The sequence below is a fragment of the Bombina bombina genome, chromosome 3 (genome assembly GCF_027579735.1).
Source record: "Bombina bombina isolate aBomBom1 chromosome 3, aBomBom1.pri, whole genome shotgun sequence".
Classification (NCBI taxonomy): Eukaryota; Metazoa; Chordata; class Amphibia; order Anura; family Bombinatoridae; genus Bombina; species Bombina bombina.
Window position 1 is genome coordinate 1163986374 of NC_069501.1, and position 18457 is coordinate 1164004830.

General features: G+C 38.6%; 1 protein-coding gene across 1 annotated transcript in view; it reads left to right on the forward strand.

Annotated features, from left to right (window-relative positions):
• The window catches only part of LOC128652651 (collagenase 3-like), a 63009-nt gene extending 48289 nt beyond the window's left edge, over positions 1 to 14720 (forward strand). The window contains exon 10 of the mRNA XM_053705583.1: positions 14629 to 14720. Within this exon, the coding sequence (XP_053561558.1) occupies positions 14629 to 14720 (92 nt within the window). The remainder of the gene's footprint in view (positions 1 to 14628) is intronic.
• Positions 14721 to 18457: the final 3737 nt, after the last annotated feature.

Genomic DNA, 18457 nt, shown 5'->3' on the forward strand with positions numbered 1-18457 from the left:
TAAAAAAATGTTGCATGTAAGTGATTTCACAAACCCTGCGTGCTGACCTGAATAAAATAACATTTGATGTGACCATGAAAATTTTTCTCAATGGGGCTTCATAAATATATTTGTGCTGATGCAACTTGCTGTGCTGAAATAACTTTTTTTCAACAGCTTAATCTTTTACTACTATAATTTTGTTGCTAGACTGTCCTTTATAATGGATTAGACTGATGTACAGCAAGCAAATCACAAGTAGACTATGTTCTGCACCCTGGGTGGGTACCTTCCCAAAGGGAAATTAATAAAAAAAATCCCCATGAGAGTGCTTCTCTTTCATAGGTTTTCATATTATCCTACCCCATATATGTAATAAAAACAATTAGCAGTACCTACATATTACAAAACATTTTTTAACATATTAAAAGTAATAATTATGCTTACAAATTACTTAAAGGGATGTGATACTAAAATAATTATTTGTTCACTCTAACAGAGAATGTATTAAAATGCATAAAAGCGACAGTCAAGTCAAAAATAAACTTTAATGATTCAGATAGGGCATGTATTTGTAAACAACTTTCCAATTTACTTTTACCATCAACTAGTCCTAAAGCCTGTGTACACTGGGTATTTCTTGCAGTACAGCGGTCCCACCCCTTGCTCTCTCTCTCCCCCTCTCTTTTGCTCTCTCTCTCCCCCTCTCTTTTGCTCTCTCTCTCCCCTTCTCTTTTGCTCTCTCTCTCCCCTCTTTTTTCCTCTCTATCTCTCCCCTCTCTTTTGCTTTCTCTCCCCCTCTCTTTTGCTCTCTCTCCCCCCTCTCTTTTGCTCTCTCTCTCCCCCCTCTCTTTTGCGCTCTCTCTCTCCCCCTCTTTTTTGCGCTCTCTCTCTCTCCCCCGTCTCTATTGTGCTCTCTCTCCCCCTCTCGTTTGCACTCTCTCTCCCCTCTCTTTTACCTAAACTAATACATTCTAAAGTTACAAAAAAAAAAAAAAAAAAGTTTACAAAAAATAAAAAAGCTAACATTACAGAAAATTAAAAAATCAAATTACCAAATTTAACAAAATTAAACCTAATCCCTATGAAAATAAAAAAGACCCCCCCAAAATAAAAACACCCCCTACTCTAATAATAAACTACCAGTAGCCCTTAAAAGGGTTTTTTGCAGGGCATTGCCCCAAGATAATCAGCTCTTTTACAAATAATATACAAAGTCCCACCTAACATTAAACCCCCCCTACCCCCCAAAATAAAAGAACCTAACACTAAAAAACCTAAACTACCCATTGCCCTTTAAAGGGCATTTGTTTGGGCATTGCCCTTAAAAGGGCATTTAGCTATTTTACTGCCCATCCCTAATCTAAATAAAACAAACCACCCCAAAACACCCTTAAAAAATCCTAAGTCTAACCCCCAGGTTGGTACTCACGGTTCCTGAAGTCCAGCAGAGAAGGTCTTGTTACAGACGGTGAAGTCTTCTTCCAAGCGAAACCTCTTCTTCTTCTTCCAGGAACATCCTGCGCGGAGCGGAGCTGAAGACTGAAGACCGCGGAGCTGAAGACCGGCGACCCTGGAACTGAATACAGGAGCATGGAGGATCCTCTTCATACTATCTCCGCCGTACACTGAATAGTGAATTCAAGGTTCGCGATTAAAGATGGCATCCCTTGAATTCATATCTATCTATCTTTCTATTTATCTGTCTGTCAGTTTGTCTGACTTTCTATCTCTGTCTGTTTATCTCTATACAAAAATATCTATACAGTATATTTCTTTCATGTAATTAGCAAGAGTCCATGAGCTGGTGACGTATGGGATATACATTCCTACCAGGAGGGGCAAAGTTTCCCAAACCTTAAAATGCCTATAAATACACCCCTCACCACACCCACAATTCAGTTTTACAAACTTTGCCTCCGATGGAGGTGGTGAAGTAAGTTTGTGCTAGATTCTACGTTGATATGCGCTCCGCAGCAAGTTGGAGCCCGGTTTTCCTCTCAGCGTGCAGTGAATGTCAGAGGGATGTGAGGAGAGTATTGCCTATTTGAATGCAGTGATCTCCTTCTACGGGGTCTATTTCATAGGTTCTCTGTTATCGGTCGTAGAGATTCATCTCTTACCTCCCTTTTCAGATCGACGATATACTCTTATATATACCATTACCTCTGCTGATTCTCGTTTCAGTACTGGTTTGGCTTTCTACAAACATGTAGATGAGTGTCCTGGGGTAAGTAAATCTTATTTTCTGTGACACTCTAAGCTATGGTTGGGCACTTTGTTTTTAAAGTTCTAAATATATGTATTCAAACATTTATTTGCCTTGACTCAGAATGTTCAACTTTCCTTATTTTTCAGACAGTCAGTTTCATATTTGGGATAATGCATTTGAATTAATCATTTTTTCTTACCTTCAAAAATGTGACTCTTTTTTCCCTGTGGGCTGTTAGGCTCGCGGGGGCTGAAAATGCTTCATTTTATTGCGTCATTCTTGGCGCGGACTTTTTTGGCGCAAAAATTCTTTTCCGTTTCCGGCGTCATACGTGTCGCCGGAAGTTGCGTCATTTTTTGACGTTATTTTGCGCCAAAAATGTCGGCGTTCCGGATGTGGCGTCATTTTTGGCGCCAAAAGCATTTAGGCGCCAAATAATGTGGGCGTCTTATTTGGCGCTAAAAAATAAGGGCGTCGCTTTTGTCTCCACATTATTTAAGTCTTATTTTTTCATTGCTTCTGGTTGCTAGAAGCTTGTTCTTTGGCATTTTTTCCCATTCCTGAAACTGTCATTTAAGGAATTTGATCAATTTTGCTTTATATGTTGTTTTTTTCTCTTACATATTGCAAGATGTCTCACGTTGCATCTGAGTCAGAAGATACTACAGGAAAATCTTGTGCTGGAGCTACCAAGCTAAGTGTATCTGCTATAATTTTTGGTGTCTGTTTCTCCAGCTGTTGTTTGTATTGCATGTCATGACAAACTTATTAATGCAGATAAAATTTCCTTTAGTACTGTTACATTACCTGTTGCTGTTCCGTCAACATCTAATTTTCAGAGTGTTCCTGATAAACATAAGAGATTTTATTTTTTAAATCCATTAAGAAGGCTATGTCTGTTATTTCTCCTTCTAGTTTACATAAAAGTCTTTTAAAACTTCTCTTTTTTCAGATGAATTTTTAAATGAACATCATCATTCTGATACTGATAATGGTTCTTCTGGTTCAGAGGTTTCTGTCTCAGAGGTTGATGCTGATAAATCTTTGTATTTGTTCAAGATGGAATTTATTCGTTCTTTATTTAAAGAAGTATTAATTGCATTAGAAATAGAGGATTCTGGTCCTCTTGATACTCCTGTAGTTATTCCAGAAGTGTTTAATCTCCCTGATGCTATTTCTGAAGTAATTTCCAGGGAATGGAATAATTTGGGTAATTCTTTTACTCCTTCCAAACGTTTAAGCAATTATATCCTGTGCCATCTGACAGATTAGAGTTTTTTTGGGGACAAAATCCCTAAAGTTATGGGGCTGTCTCTACTCCTGCTAAATGTGCTACTATTCCTACGGCAGATAGTACTTCATTTAAGGATCCTTTAGATAGGAAAATTGAATCCTTTCTAAGAAAAGCTTACTTATGTTCAGGTAATCTTCTTAGACCTGCTAAATTTTTAGCGGATGTTGCTGCAGCCTCAACTTTTTGGTTAGAAGCTTTAGCGCAACAAGTAACAGATCATAATTTTATAGCATTATTATTATTCTATAACATGCTAATAATTTTGTTGGTGATACCATCTTTTGATATCATTAGAGTTGATGTCAGGTATATGTCTCTAGCTATTTTAGCTAGAAAAGCTTTATGGATTAAACTTGGAATGCTGATATGTCTTCTAAGTCACCTTTGCTTTCCCTTTCTTTCCAGGGTAATAAATTATTATCTCAACTGTTTCTGGAAGGAAGGGAACTTTTTTACCAAAGGATAAAAAATCTAAGGTCAATTTAGGTCTAATAATCATTTTCGTTCCTTTCCTCATAATAAGGAACAAAAGCCTGATCCTTCATCCTCAGGAAAGGTATCAGTTTGGAAACTATTTTCAGTTTGGAATATATCCAAGCCTTATAGAAAACCTATAGCCAGCTCCTAAGTACCCATGAAGGTGCGGACCTTATTCCAGCTCAGCTGGTATGGGGCAGATTATGTTTTCTTCAAAGATATTTGGATCAATTCCGTTCTCAATCTCTGGTTTAAGGTACAGAATTGGCTTCAGTTAAGGCCTCCTGCTAAGAGATTTTTTTCTTTCCCGTGTCCCAGTTAACACAGCAAAGGCTCAGCATTTCTGAAATGTGTTTCAGATCTAGAGTTGGCTGGAGTAATTATGCCAGTTCCAGTTCTGGAACAGGGGCTGGGGTTTTATTTTATCTCTTCATTGTACCAAAGAAGGTCAATTCCTTCAGACCAGTTCCGGATCTATCAATATTGAATCGTTATGTAAGGATACCAACATTCAAGATGGTTACTGTAGGACTATCCTGCCTTTTGTTTAGCAAGGGCATTATATGTCTACAATAGATTTACAGGATGTGTATCTGCATATTCCGATTCATCCAGATCACTTTTAGTGTCTGAGATTCTCTTTTTAGACAAGCATTACCAGTTTTGTGGCTCTACCGTTTGGCCTAGCCTCAGTTCCAAGAATTGTTTTGGTTCTCGGTGCCCTTCTTTCTGTAATCAGAGAACAGGGTTTTGGTATTTCCTTATTGGACGATATCTGGGTACTTGCTCAGTCTTCTCATTTTCGAAGAATCTCATACGAATCGACTTGTGTTGTTTCTTCAAGTTCATGGTTGGAGGATCAATTTACCAATCAGTTCATTGATTCCTCAGACAAGGGTAACCTTTTTAGGTTTCTAGATAGATTCAGTGTCTATGACTATGTCCTTGTCAGACAAGAGAAGTTTAACATTGATATCAGCTTGTCAAAACCTTCAGTCACAATCATTCCCTTTGGTAGCCTTATGCATGGAAATTTTAGGTCTTAGGACTGCCGCATCAGATGCGATCTCCTTTGCTCATTTTCACATGCGACCTCTTCAGCTCTGTATGCTGAACCAATGGTGCAGGGATTACTCAAAGATATCTCAATTAATATCTTTAAACCGATTATACGACATGGTGGACAGATCACCATCGTTTAGTTCAGGGGGCTTCTTGTTCTTCCGACCTGGACTATAATCTCAACAGATGCAAGTCTTACAGGTTGGGGAGCTGTGTGGGGGTATCTGACGGCACAAGGGGTTTGGGAATCTCAGGAGGTGAGATTTCCGATCAATATTTTGGAACTCCGTGCAATTTTCAGAGCTCTTCAGTCTTGGCCTCTTCTGAAGAGAGAGTTGTTCATTTGTTTTCAGATAGACAATGTCACAACTGTTGCATACATCAATCATCAAGGAGGGACTCACAGTCCTCTGGCTATGAAAGAAGTATCTCGAATTTTGGTTTGGGCGGAATCCAGCTCCTGTCTAATCTCTGCGGTTCATATCCCAGGTATGGACAATTGGAAAGCGGATTATCTCAGTCGCCAAACGTTGCACCTGGGCGAATGGTCTTCACCCAGAGGTATTTCCTCAGATTGTTCAAATGTGGGAACTCCCAGAAATAGATCTGATGGCTTCTCATCTAAACAAGAAACTTCCCTGGTATCTGTCCGGATCCCGGGATCCTCGGGCGGAGGCAGTGGATGCATTTACAAGTGTCATCCTGCCTATATCTTTCCGCCTCTAGTTCTTCTTCCAAGGGTATTCTCCAATATTCTAAAGGAATGCTCGTTTGTCCTGCTGGTAGCTCCAGCATGGCCTCACAGGTTTTGGTATGCGGATCTTGTCCGGATGGCCTCTTGCCGGCTGTGGACTCTTCCGTTAAGACCAGTCTTTCTGTCTCAAGGTTCTTTTTTCCATCAGGTTCTCAAAACCTTAGTTTTAAGGTGTGGAGTTTGAACGCTTGATTCTTGGTCAAAGAGGTTTCTCTGACTCTGTGTTTGATACTATGTGACAGGCTCGTAAATCTGTATCTAGAGAGATATATTATAGAGTCTGGAAGACTTATATTTCTTCAGGATGGTTTAGATAAAGGTTTGTCCGCAAGTTTCTTGTAAGACAAATCTCTGCTCTTTCTGTTCTTTTTCACAGAAGGATTGCTAATCTTCCTGATATTCATTGTTTTGTACAACCTTTGGTTCGTATAAAACTTGTCATTAGGTCAATTTCTCCTCCTTGGAGTTTGAATTTGGTTCTGGGGGCTCTTCAAGCTCCTCCTTTTGAACCCATGCATTCTTTGGTCGTTATATAACTTTCTTGGAAAGTTTTGTTTCTTTTGGCCATCTCTTCTGCCAGAAGAGTCTCTGAATTATCTACTCTTTTTTGTGAGTCTCCTTTTCTGATTTTGCATCAGGATAAGGCGGTGCTGCGAACTTCTTTTGAATTTTTTACCTAAGGTTGTGAATTCTAACAACATTAGTAGAGAAATTGTGGTTCCTTCATTATGTCCTGATCCTATGAATTCTAAGGAGAAATCATTGCATTCTTTGGATGCTGTTAGAGCTTTGTAATATTATGTTGAAGCTACTAAGTCTTTCCGAAAGACTTCTAGTCTATTTGTCATCTTTTCCGGTTCTAGAAAAGGCCAGAAAGCTTCTGCTATTTCTTTGGCATCTTGGTTGAAATCTTTATTTCATCATGCCTATGTTGAGTCGGGTAACACTCCGCCTCAAAGGATTACAGCTCATTCTACTAGGTCAGTTCTACTTCCTGGGCGTTTAGGAATGAAGCTTCGGTTGATCAGATTTGCAAAGCAGCAACTTGGTCCTCTTTGCATAATTTTACTAAATTCTACCATTTTGATGTGTTTTCTTCTTTTGAAGCAGTTTTTGGTAGAAACGTACTTCAGGCAGTGTTTTCAGTTTGAATCTTCTGCTTATGTTTTTTCATTAAAATTTTATTCTGGGTGTGGATTATTTTCAGCAGGAATTGGCTGTCTTTATTTTATCCCTCCCTCTCTAGTGACTCTTGTGTGGAAAGATCCACATCTTGGGTAATCATTATCCCATACGTCACTAGCTCATGGACTCTTGCTAATTACATGAAAGAAAACATAATTTATGTAAGAACTTACCTGATAAATTCATTTCTTTCATATTAGCAAGAGTCCATGAGGCCCGCCCTTTTTTGTATTGGTTTTGATTTTTTTGTATAAAGCACAATTATTCCAATTCCTTATTTTATATGCTTTCGCACTTTTTTCTTATCACCCCACTTCTTGGCTATTCATTAAACTGAATTGTGGGTGTGGTGAGGGGTGTATTTATAGGCATTTTAAGGTTTGGGAAACTTTGCCCCTCCTGGTAGGAATGTATATCCCATACGTCACTAGCTCATGGACTCTTGCTAATATGAAAGAAATGAATTTATCAGGTAAGTTCTTACATAAATTATGCTATCTATCTATCATCCCTGTCTGTCTGCCTATTTATCTATTTTCCCCACATGAAAATTAAAAAAATGTTGCATGTAAGTGATTTCACAAACCCTGCTGGGTTTACTCTGCGTGCTGACCTGAATAAAATAATATTTGATGTGACCATGAAAGTTTTTCTCAATGGGGCTTCATAAATATATTTGTGCTGATGCAACTTGCTGTGCTGAAATAACTTTTTTTCAACAGCTTAATCTTTTACTACTATAATTTTGTTGCTGGACTGTCCTTTATAATGGATTAGACTGATGTACAGCAAGCAAATCACAAGTAGACTATGTTCTGCACCCTGGGTGGGTATCTTCCCAAAGGGAAATTAATAAAAAAAAATCCCCATGAGAGTGCTTTTCTTTCATAGGTTTTCATATTATCCTACCCCATATAGGTAATAAAAACAATTAGCAGTACCTACATATTACAAAACATTTTTTAACATATTAAAAGTAATAATTATGCTTACAAATTACTTAAAGGGATGTGATACTAAAATAATTATTTGTTCACTCTAACAGAGAATGTATTAAAATGCATAAAAGGGACAGTCAAGTCAAAAATAAACTTTAATGATTCAGATAGGGCATGCATTTGTAAACAACTTTCCAATTTACTTTTACCATCAGCTAGTCCTAAAGCCTGTGTACACTGGCTAGTTTTTGCAGTACAGCGGTCCCACCCCTTGCTCTCTCTCTCCCCCTGTCTTTTGCTCTCTCTCTCTCCCCCTGTCTTTTGCTCTCTCTCCCCCCTCTCTTTTGCTCTCTCTCTCCCCCTCTCTTTTACTCTCTCTCTCCCTCTCTTTTGCTTTCTCTCCCCCTCTCTTTTGCTCTCTCTCCCCCTCTCTTTTGCTCTCTCTCTCCCCCCTCTCTTTTGCGCTCTCTCTCCCCCTCTGTTTTGCTCTCTCTCTCCCCCTGTCTTTTGCTCTCTCTCCCCCCTCTCTTTTGCTCTCTCTCCCCCTCTCTTTTACTCTCTCTCTCCCTCTCTTTTGCTTTTTCTCCCCCTCTCTTTTGCTCTCTCTCCCCCTCTCTTTTGCTCTCTCTCTCCCCCCTCTCTTTTGCGCTCTCTCTCCCCCTCTTTTTTGTGCTCTTTCTCTCCCCCATCTCTTTTTTGCTCTCTCTCCCCCTCTCGTTTGCACTCTCTCCCCTCTCTTTTGCTCTCTCTCTGCCTCTTTTTTGCACTCTCTCTCTCCCCCTCTCTTTTGCTATCTCTCTCCCCCTCTCTTTTGTGCTCTATTTCTCCCCCTCTCTTTTGATCTCTCTCTCTCTCTCTCTCTCTCTCTCTCTCCCCTCTCTTACACATTCTCTCTCTCTCACCCCCTCTTTTTTGCTCTCTCTCTCCCCCTCTCTTTGGCACTCTCTCTTCCCCTTTCTTTTATGCTCTCTATCTCTTCCCCCTCTCTTTTGCTATCTCTCTCCCCCTCTCTTTTGCTCTCTCTCTCCCCCTCTCTTTTGCTCTCTCTTCCCTCTCTTTTGCTCTCTCTCCCCCCTCCTTTGCTCTCTCTCCCCCTCTCATTTGCTCTCTCCCCCCTCCTTTGCTCTCTCTCCCCCCTCTTTTGCTCTCTCTCCCCTCCTCTTTTACTCTCTCCCCCCCTCTTTTGCACTCTCTCCCCCTCTCTTTTGCTCTTTTTCTGCCCCTTCTTTTTTGCTCTCTCCCCCCTCTCTTTTGCGCTCTCTCTCTCCCCCTTTCTTTTGCTCTCTCTGCCCCTCTCTTTTGCTCTCTCTCTCCCCCTCTCTTTTGCTCTCTCTCTCCCCCCTCTCTTTTGCGCTCTCTCTCGCCCTTTCTTTTGCTCTCTCTCTCCCCCTCTCTTTTGCACTCTCTCTCCCCCTCTTTTTTGCTCTCTATCTCCCCTCTCTTTTGCTCTCTCTCCCCCCTTCTTTTTTGCTCTCTCTCTCCCCCTCTCTTTTGCACTCTCTCTCTCCCCCTCTCTTTTGCTCTCTCTCTCCCCCCTCTCTTTTGCACTCTCTCTTCCCCTTTCTTTTGCGCTCTCTCTCTCTCCTCCCTCTCTTTTGCTCTCTCTCTTACCCTTTCTTTTGCGTTCTCTCTCTCCCCCCCTCTCTTTTGCTATCTCTCTATACCCCCTCTCTTTTGCTCTCTCCCCCTCTCTTTTGCTCTCTCTTCCCTCTCTTTTGCTCTCTCTCCCCCTCTCTTTTGCTCTCTCTCTCCCCCCTCTTTTGCTCTCTCTCCACCCCCTCCTTTGCTCTCTCTCCCCCCTCTTTTGCTTTCTCTCCCCCATCTCTTTTTTTATCTCTCCCCCCTCTTTTGCTCTCTCTCCCCCCTCTTTTGCGCTTTCTCTCCTATCTTTTGCACTCTTTCTTGGCCACGTCCACTCCCAGTTGGTCACGCCCCATCATGGGCGCTAGTATCGGACACGCCCCATCACGCATTGTCCCATCCAGCCACGCCCCTATCATGTCACGCCCACCCTGGTACGCCCCTATCACGGGCCGCCCGCCCAGCCACATCCCCCATCACGACCACTTCGGTTCACTATCTCTGCTGCTCAAGGCCAGGTATGTTTGTCCTTGCGCAGTCTTTACTGCGCATGACAGCTTCGGACAAACATACTTGGCCTTTTATTATATAGGATTTTGATTTGTTCTCTTGTTTTTCTTAGTTGAAAGCTAAACTTAGGTAGGTCATTTTCTAATTAGCCCTTGAAGGCGCCCCTTATCTTAATGCATGTTGACTGTTTTTTTTTTACAACTAGAGGGCGTTAGTTCATGTGTGCCATGTAGATAACATTGTGCTCATGCACGTGGAGTTACCTAGGAGTCAGCACTGATTGGCTAAAATGCATGTCTGTCAAAAGAACTGAAATAAAGGGACAGTCTGCAGAGGATTAGATACAAGGTAATCACAGAGGTAAAAAGTATATAAATACCTGTATAACTGTTGGTTATGCAAAACTGAGGAATGGTTAATAAAGGGATTATCTATATTTTTAAACAATAACAATTATGGTGAAGACTGTCCCTTTAAAGTGCTTTGTTTTTTGAAAACATGAATGAGTGTTTGAATAAACCAGAATTAGAGTCTTGGAACATGTAAATATTATTAAAAACTCTGACAAAGATGAAGCTAAAGGAAAACCGGTCACCTCAGTAGCCAAACATTTTCAAATAGCACATTCTGGTAAACCTAATAAACTAAAATATGCAGTAATTTAGAAAATTAGTTTAGGCTTCAGAAGAGGGGACTTGAAAAAAGAACTTTTACGTACAGAATGTAGGTAGATATACTTGCTAGTTGCCGCAAAACCAAAAGGACTTGAAACCAAAATGAACATAATAATTATTATGTTTACCTATAAGATGGTCATATCCTTTTAAAGGGACACTGAACCAAAAAATTTTCTTTTGTGATTCAGATAGAGCATGCAATTTTAGCAACTTTCTAATTTACTCCTATTATCAAATTTTCTTAATTCTCAAATGTTTATTTGAAAAGCAAGAATGTAAGTTTAGATGCCAGGCCATTTTTGGTGAACAACCTGGGTTGTCCTTGCTGATTGGACAGCACCAAGTGCTGTCCATGGTCTGAACCAAAAATTTGCTGGCTCCTTAGCTGAGATGCCTTCTTTTTCAAATAAAGATAGCAAGAGAATGAAGAAAAATTGATAATAGAAGTAAATTAGAAAGTTGCTTAAAATTACATGCTCTATCTGAATCATGAAAGAATGAAATTTGAGTTCAGTGTCCCTTTAAAGGGACAGTATACACACATTTTAATATAACTGCATGTAATAGACACTACTATAAAGAATAAGATGCACAGATACTGATATAAAAATCCAGTATAAAACTATTTAAAAACTTACTTAGAAGCTCTCAGTTTAGCTCTGTTGAAAAGGCAGCTGGAAAGCCCACTGCCCCCTCCCCCTTCTTTTGCATATGAAAAGACCCTTTACACAAACAGGAGCAAGCTGGAGAAGGTAGCTGACGGTATTCACATAAAACTTTGGGGCTTGGCTATGAGTCTGAAAATAAGAGCAATGTTAGTCAAAAATAAGCAAAACTATACATTTAAAAAAAAAACAAAAAAAACTTTAATGGTTATATAAATAGATCATCTACAAAACATGTATGCAAAGAAAAAATGAGTGTATAATGTCCTTTAATGTTTCCTATTTCATATTAACATTTTCAGATTTTTCACATAAAATAGTTATTCACATACATTATTTCATTTATACACAATTATGTTTTCTTTTACACATATCAGCTACTTCACACATTCACATCACTTATACATGTATTTTGTTCACAACACTATTCGATATATTATTATTCTATTCTTTGGTGTTTAACTTTTAGTCACACAGTACTTACATACAAGATAAATATAATTCTCACAATCATCTTCAATTTTTTAAATCACTTGGATTAGGTGAAAATGCATAAAACTTAAAATAATAAGTCAAATACCTTAATTTCTGATTGTAGCAAGGCATGAATTACACAGAGTTATAGCACCAAAAACAACAAAAGAATGAATTTGGAATAAGCATTTAACATATATAGTTATTCCACTCAGTTTTTTTATTAACAACCATTTGAATATATAATAATATCTACAAAAAACAGTCCAAACAATTTCACAATGTATATCAGCCAAGTATATAAAGTGAATCCAAGTTTCATTTTAGGAATATATTAATATCTACTTGGTCCTTAAAAACGGAACTCTTGTTATGATATAGCGTTAGATATATACCACCATTAGTACACCCGTTCATTGAAAATCTGAATACATTTTCCCTTCACATTAATTACAAGTTGCGATTTTTTCTAAATCCTTTAAATGCTTAATTTCTTATGCAGTCATCTTCAAACATTGCAATGTTTACATCACATGTTCAGGATCGAACCAATGACTTATCATCTGAAACGGTTAGCAAAATATGATTGGATAAGCCATTTTCAAATAATGATAATATACTTACTGATTCTCCGTTTGATGCACAATAATGATTGACTTTGTTTTATTCCAATAGAAATCCTAGCTCAGTCCTGAATGTCTCCAACAAGCTATGAGGGGCAGGATCTGTAAACTGATAAGCCAACTAACGGTCGTTGCATACCCCCTCTGAGGAAGCGTGATTGCGAAACACATGTCAGGGGAACTTTTAGAGAGAATATAACATGAAAAAAGAGAGAACTAATTAGGACATACAATACTATCCTAAATTAAAGAAGGGAAGTATCAACACACGGAAATGTGTTTAAATATGTTTAATTAATTTCCCAACCAAAGATTCACCTGTTTGTGCCTTACAGCACTACGTGAAGTAAAAGCATATTATTATCACATATGAGAGACCGTGATGAACGGTATATATTACTAACATTCGTATACAGGTAACTCGTATCTCTAGAGTCATCAAAAGCTAGACATATTAGCTAAAAATCAGCTTAAATTATGCAGATATGGACATAATATAATATAAATGAGCACTATATACAGAAAAGGATGGACCGCAGATTCAACTGCACTCTAGGTCCAATAGCAAGGCACAGTGTTATGTACTTTGTAGCTTTGTGAAAGTTCTTGATCCACAAATACGAGTATTCGACCGCAGACTACGCTGCACTCAAGGCCATAGAAACAAAGCACAGTCAACTATTATACTTGCACTTTTCTCCGGTAATGTGTCTGATATACAGCGATCTTTCCAGTATGACTGCTCGCCCTCACATCCTCTCTTGGCGTTATTCCAGCAGTGCATTTTGATGGTAGAGTGGCTAGTTTACCACAATTGTCTGTGAGTGGTTACAGATGGAAAAGGTCGTTTCTTATTGGCCAGGCAGCGTCCCCTGCTGATACACCAGCGTGTTTCATTTAAAACCACAAAAGATGGCAATCTATACCAGAGATGTACCGTCCTTCTGAAAAATGTTTTAGTGCTCAATCTGCTGCAGAACAGCACCGCACTGGCAAACACACTCTTATACTTCCAATAAAATGTGTTACTCCACACTATAGCATATCGCCAATAGTGCATACACAATCAGAAACAGACTGTAGTTACCCAGAGCTGGTTTACAGCAATGAAGTGTAAGTAGCGACTCCCACAATTAGGAACCCTGGAGATAGTCGACTTGCTCCAGAGTTATTAACACAAGTGCCAGCGCACGTTTCACCCCCCCAGAGAGTATGTGTCACAGGGGCTCATCAGGGCATAATCAGTCAACTCCGGACTTCCTCTTCTTATAGCACCTGATTTAATTCAGGTGATTGCTTCCACACCTTATTTCGTTTTCTTAAAGGGGAATACCACCATAAGATTGATGTACTAAAGCTTTGCCCTTCTTTATAGTATGGAGGATGTATTCTACTACAAAATAATAACATAATTCCTAGTGAATTTTGTAAACCACCTCTAATAATTCTCTTATGTTTCCACTTCACTTTGCATGGCACCCACCCTGCCGGACTCAATATCAATATATACATCTAAAATTATATACAAATGTACACATCTCAGACTTTCGCAATCAACTACTCGCATCTTCAGGAAGCTAGCAAATTCTATCTTGTCATTTAGCCCTGCTGGTAACCTAGTCCCCAACCTATATATCCATTTGACATCTTTTTGAAGTAAGACCCTATCATTATTTCCTCCATGACCATTGGTTATCCCCTACATTTTAGGGACTCAACCTCACAGTTATGTGCTAAACTAAAATGTCTAGCCACATTTGTATCTCTAGAGTAGAGAATATCATCACAATGCTCCTGTACCCGGTCCTTTATAAATCTCTTCATTTTTCCAACGTAAAAGACCGGGCATGAGCATGGTAATAGATAAATGACTCCTGATTTACAATTAAAAAATAATCTAATATTGTATATCTTTTGATCTGACACCGAGAACTGTTTAGTGCTATCCTTATGGACACAATAGACACAGTGTCCACATGGAAAGCTACCCCTAATCCCCCTGTCTTTTCTTAACCAATCTGAGTTAGAAGGTCCTCTAGAAAACTGGCTTTTAATCAGTCTATCTCTTGGGCTCGGAGCCTTTTTGGCTACCATTAATGGTCCTTCACCTACAACATTTTTAATTTTGTCATCCAAGGTTAAGATATGCCAATTCTTTTTCATTGCAAATCTTATATTGTCCCATTGATTATTGTAGCTTTAAATATACCTGATTTGACCCTTATCCACTTTAACTTTATCCTTGTACAAGAGGTCATCTCTGGGCATATTCCTTGCTCTCCAGAGTGACGTCTTAATGCATTTTTTAGAATAGCCCCTCTTAAGGAATCTCTCCTTCATCATCGAAGCATTATAGTCAGACTTCGATAAGGAGGAGCAGTTCCTCCTTAGACGGAGGAACTGGCCATACGGAATACCCCTTAAGTTCTCTGTGACAATTATCTTACCTTCTTTTCTAAGAGTTAGATCTAAAAAGGCTAACTCTTTTTCATTAATTTCTGAGGTTAGGAGGATGTTCTTGTCATTGCGATTTAATATGGTAACAAGTTTTAGAGAGTTGTATCTCTTGCTATTTAATCTGCTTACTTTAACTGAAATCAATATGTATATGTGTATGTGATAACACGCTAATAATATGGAGTGAATTAATGCATGCATTTGTATAAGACAACCAAGCTGATATTGTATAGCGAATCATAAATATAATGTTATCACATCTTTTCACAAATTAATAGCATAAGGCCAGTTAATAATAAATAAAGCTCCTGCTATAGAAGGAGTTTAGCCAAATAAGGGAAATCAAATTTATATGTTACTGTATGTCTAGATAGAATGCGCTTGTGGCAGTGTATGCACAATTATTATTATATGAATTATCATCAGCGATTATCTTACAATAAATAAAGCTCCCGCTATAGAAGGAATTTAGCTAAATAAAGGACACCTAGTTTAAATGTTACAGTGTGTCTGTAAAAGGGCATTTGTGGCAATGTATGCTCTATTATTATAATATAAATTATTAGCATAAGGCAAGGTAACAATAATAAAAGCTCCTGCTATAGAAGGAGTATAACCGAGAAGCTGTATTTCTATGTATATGTATTATAGAGCATACCTCTTATAATCACCTACGCTGAATTTTTACATTGATATTTGCAACCTCCATATAGAACGATTACAATTTTATCCAGATTTGTATTAATTTCAGCACGCTAAGTTTAAGTGTTTTAACAGTGTGACTGTGCATCTATTTTGCTAATAAAGTTCAAGGAATGAATGATTCATTTTAAACATTTGGGTGAATACATAGTTACAATTCCAATTTCTATGTAGAGCAAGGCACCCTTTTTGTTGCCTCTTTTGCAACCCATTTTATTGAGTCTTTACAGTGACATCACCCCACTATAGGTGCTTCAAATGATTTAAATGTAATTATAGCTCCTATAGTAATATTTTCCATGTGCACCCCTTGTTAACCCTTCACTAAATATTCTTTTAATTTGAGACTGACACCTTTTTACCCTAAAATCCTGACTATTAAGAATTACAGCTATTTAACAGGTAAATTAAAATCTTTACATATACACGTTTATTATATTCAGCCTATAGAGAACCAAGGGTACGATGTGTTAAGGCTATAAGCAATCTGTATTTAGGATATATTTTTACACAGTTTCTGCTCATATTGGCTAATTTAGGAAATTAGCATTAACCATTTGACCCCTAAATCCCCATCGCCTACATTTAGAGTTCTGCGGTAGCCGTCAAAACCAGCGTTAAGGGCTCTTAACGCTGGTTTTTACCGCCCGCTGGTATTTAGAGTCAGTCAGGAAAGGGTCTAACGCTCACTTTCCAGCCGCGACTTTTCCATACCGCAGATCCCCTTACGCCAATTGCGTATCCTATCTTTTCAATGGGATCTTCAAGTTCCAATCAGCCAATCAGATTGAGCTCGCATTCTATTGGCTGATCGGAACAGTCAATCAGCCAATCAGATTTTTGTTTGGGTGGGTTAGATTAGGGGTATGTGTGTGGTGGGTTGTAATGTTGGGGGGGGGTATTGTATTGTTTTTTTTCAGGCAAAAGAGCTGATTTCTTTGGGGCATGCCCCGCAAAAGGCCCTTTTCAGGGCTGGTAAGGTAATAGAGCTGTTAACTTTTTATTTTAGAATAGGGTAGGGCATTTTTTTATTTTGGGGGGCTTTGTTATTTTTTTAGGGGGCTTAGAGTAGGTGTAATTAGTTTAAAATTCTTGTAATCTTTTTTTATTTTTTGTAATTTAGTGTTTTGTTTTTTTTGTAATTTAGTTTAGTTGATTTAATTGTAGGTAATTGTAGGTAGTTTATTTAATTAATTTATTGATAGTGTAGTGTTAGGTTTAATTGTAAGTTAGGTTAGGATTTATTTTACAGGTAATTTTGTAATTATTTTAACTAGGTAGCTATTAAATAGTTAATAACTATTTAATAGCTATTGTACCTAGTTAAAATAAATACAAAGTTGCCTGTAAAATAAATATAAATCCTAAAATAGCTACAATATAATTATTTGTTATATTGTAGCTATATTAGGGTTTATTTTACAGGTAAGTATTTAGCTTTAAATAGGATTAATTTATTTAATAAGAAATAATTTATTTTGTTAGAATAAAATTATATTTAACTTGGGGGGGGTTAGGGTTAGACTTAGCTTTAGGGGTTAATACATTTATTAGAGTAGCGGTGAGGTCCGGTCGGCAGATTAGGGGTTAATACTTGAAGTTAGGTGTCGGCGATGTTAGTGAGGGCAGATTAGGGGTTAATAAAATTTATTATAGGGTTTGCGAGGTGGGAGTGAGGCGGTTTAGGGGTTAATACATTTATTATAGTGGCGGCAAGGTCCGGTTGGAAGATTAGGGGTTAATAAGTGTAGGTAAGGTAGCAGCGACATTGGGGGGGGGGCAGATTAGGGGTTAATAAATATTATGTAGGTGTCGGCGACGTTGGGGGCAGCAGATTAGGGGTTCATAGGGATAATGTAAGTTGCGGCGGTGTCTGGAGCGGCAGATTAGGGGTTAATAATAATATGCAGGGGTCAGCGATAGCGGGGGCGGCAGATTAGGGGTTAATAAGTGTAAGGTTAGGGGTGTTTAGACTCGGGTACATGTTAGGGTGTTAGGTGCAGACTTAGAAACTGTTTCCCCATAGGAAACAATGGGTCTGCGTTAGGAGCTGAACGCTGCTTTTTTGCAGGTGTTAGGTTTTTTTTCAGCTCAAACTGCCCCATTGTTTCCTATGGGGGAATCGTGCACGAGCACGTTTTTCAAGATGGCCGCTACCGTAAGCAACGCTGGTATTTAGAGTTGAAGTGGCGGTAAATTATGCTCTACGCTCCCTTTTTGGAGCCTAACGCAGCCCTTCAGAGAACTCTAAATACCAGCGTTATTTAATAGGTACGGGGAAAAAAAAACACGCGTAGCTAACGCACCCCTTTGGCCGCAAAACTCTAAATCTAGCCGAGTGTCTTTAAAATAAATTTAAAGTGACATACTCATTGTGAGGCTTGCAAAGGCTCGTATCTCTCCACTAATTGAGTTTTGGAAGACAACTGCAGCTTTAATTAATGCCTTCCTATTAAGCTTAATTTTCCCATACATCCTATAGCCTCTGAAATAGTAATAAAACACCTGACAAGTGACTTGACAGAAGTAGAATACAATAACACTCACTACAATAGCTGACATAGCCATGAATACTGTTTTAGCAGAAAAAAAAGTACTGCTTGTTTTGACCCATTTTATTATGAAAATAGAAGTGAATGCTCATTTCCTATGGCCTGAATTTGTTGCTTGTATTTTATGCCCTCTAATATTATGTATAACAGGTCTAATTAAGTTTACTGTTCTTCACCAGCTGACTAGGGGATGTCTATTACACACATACAATGTTGAGGCCCATTATTAAAAGGACACTAAGGGCTCAATGATTGAAAGCTCTCTGGGCTGGCGAGATTATTAATGAATGCTCGCCAGTCCTTCTATTTCCCTGG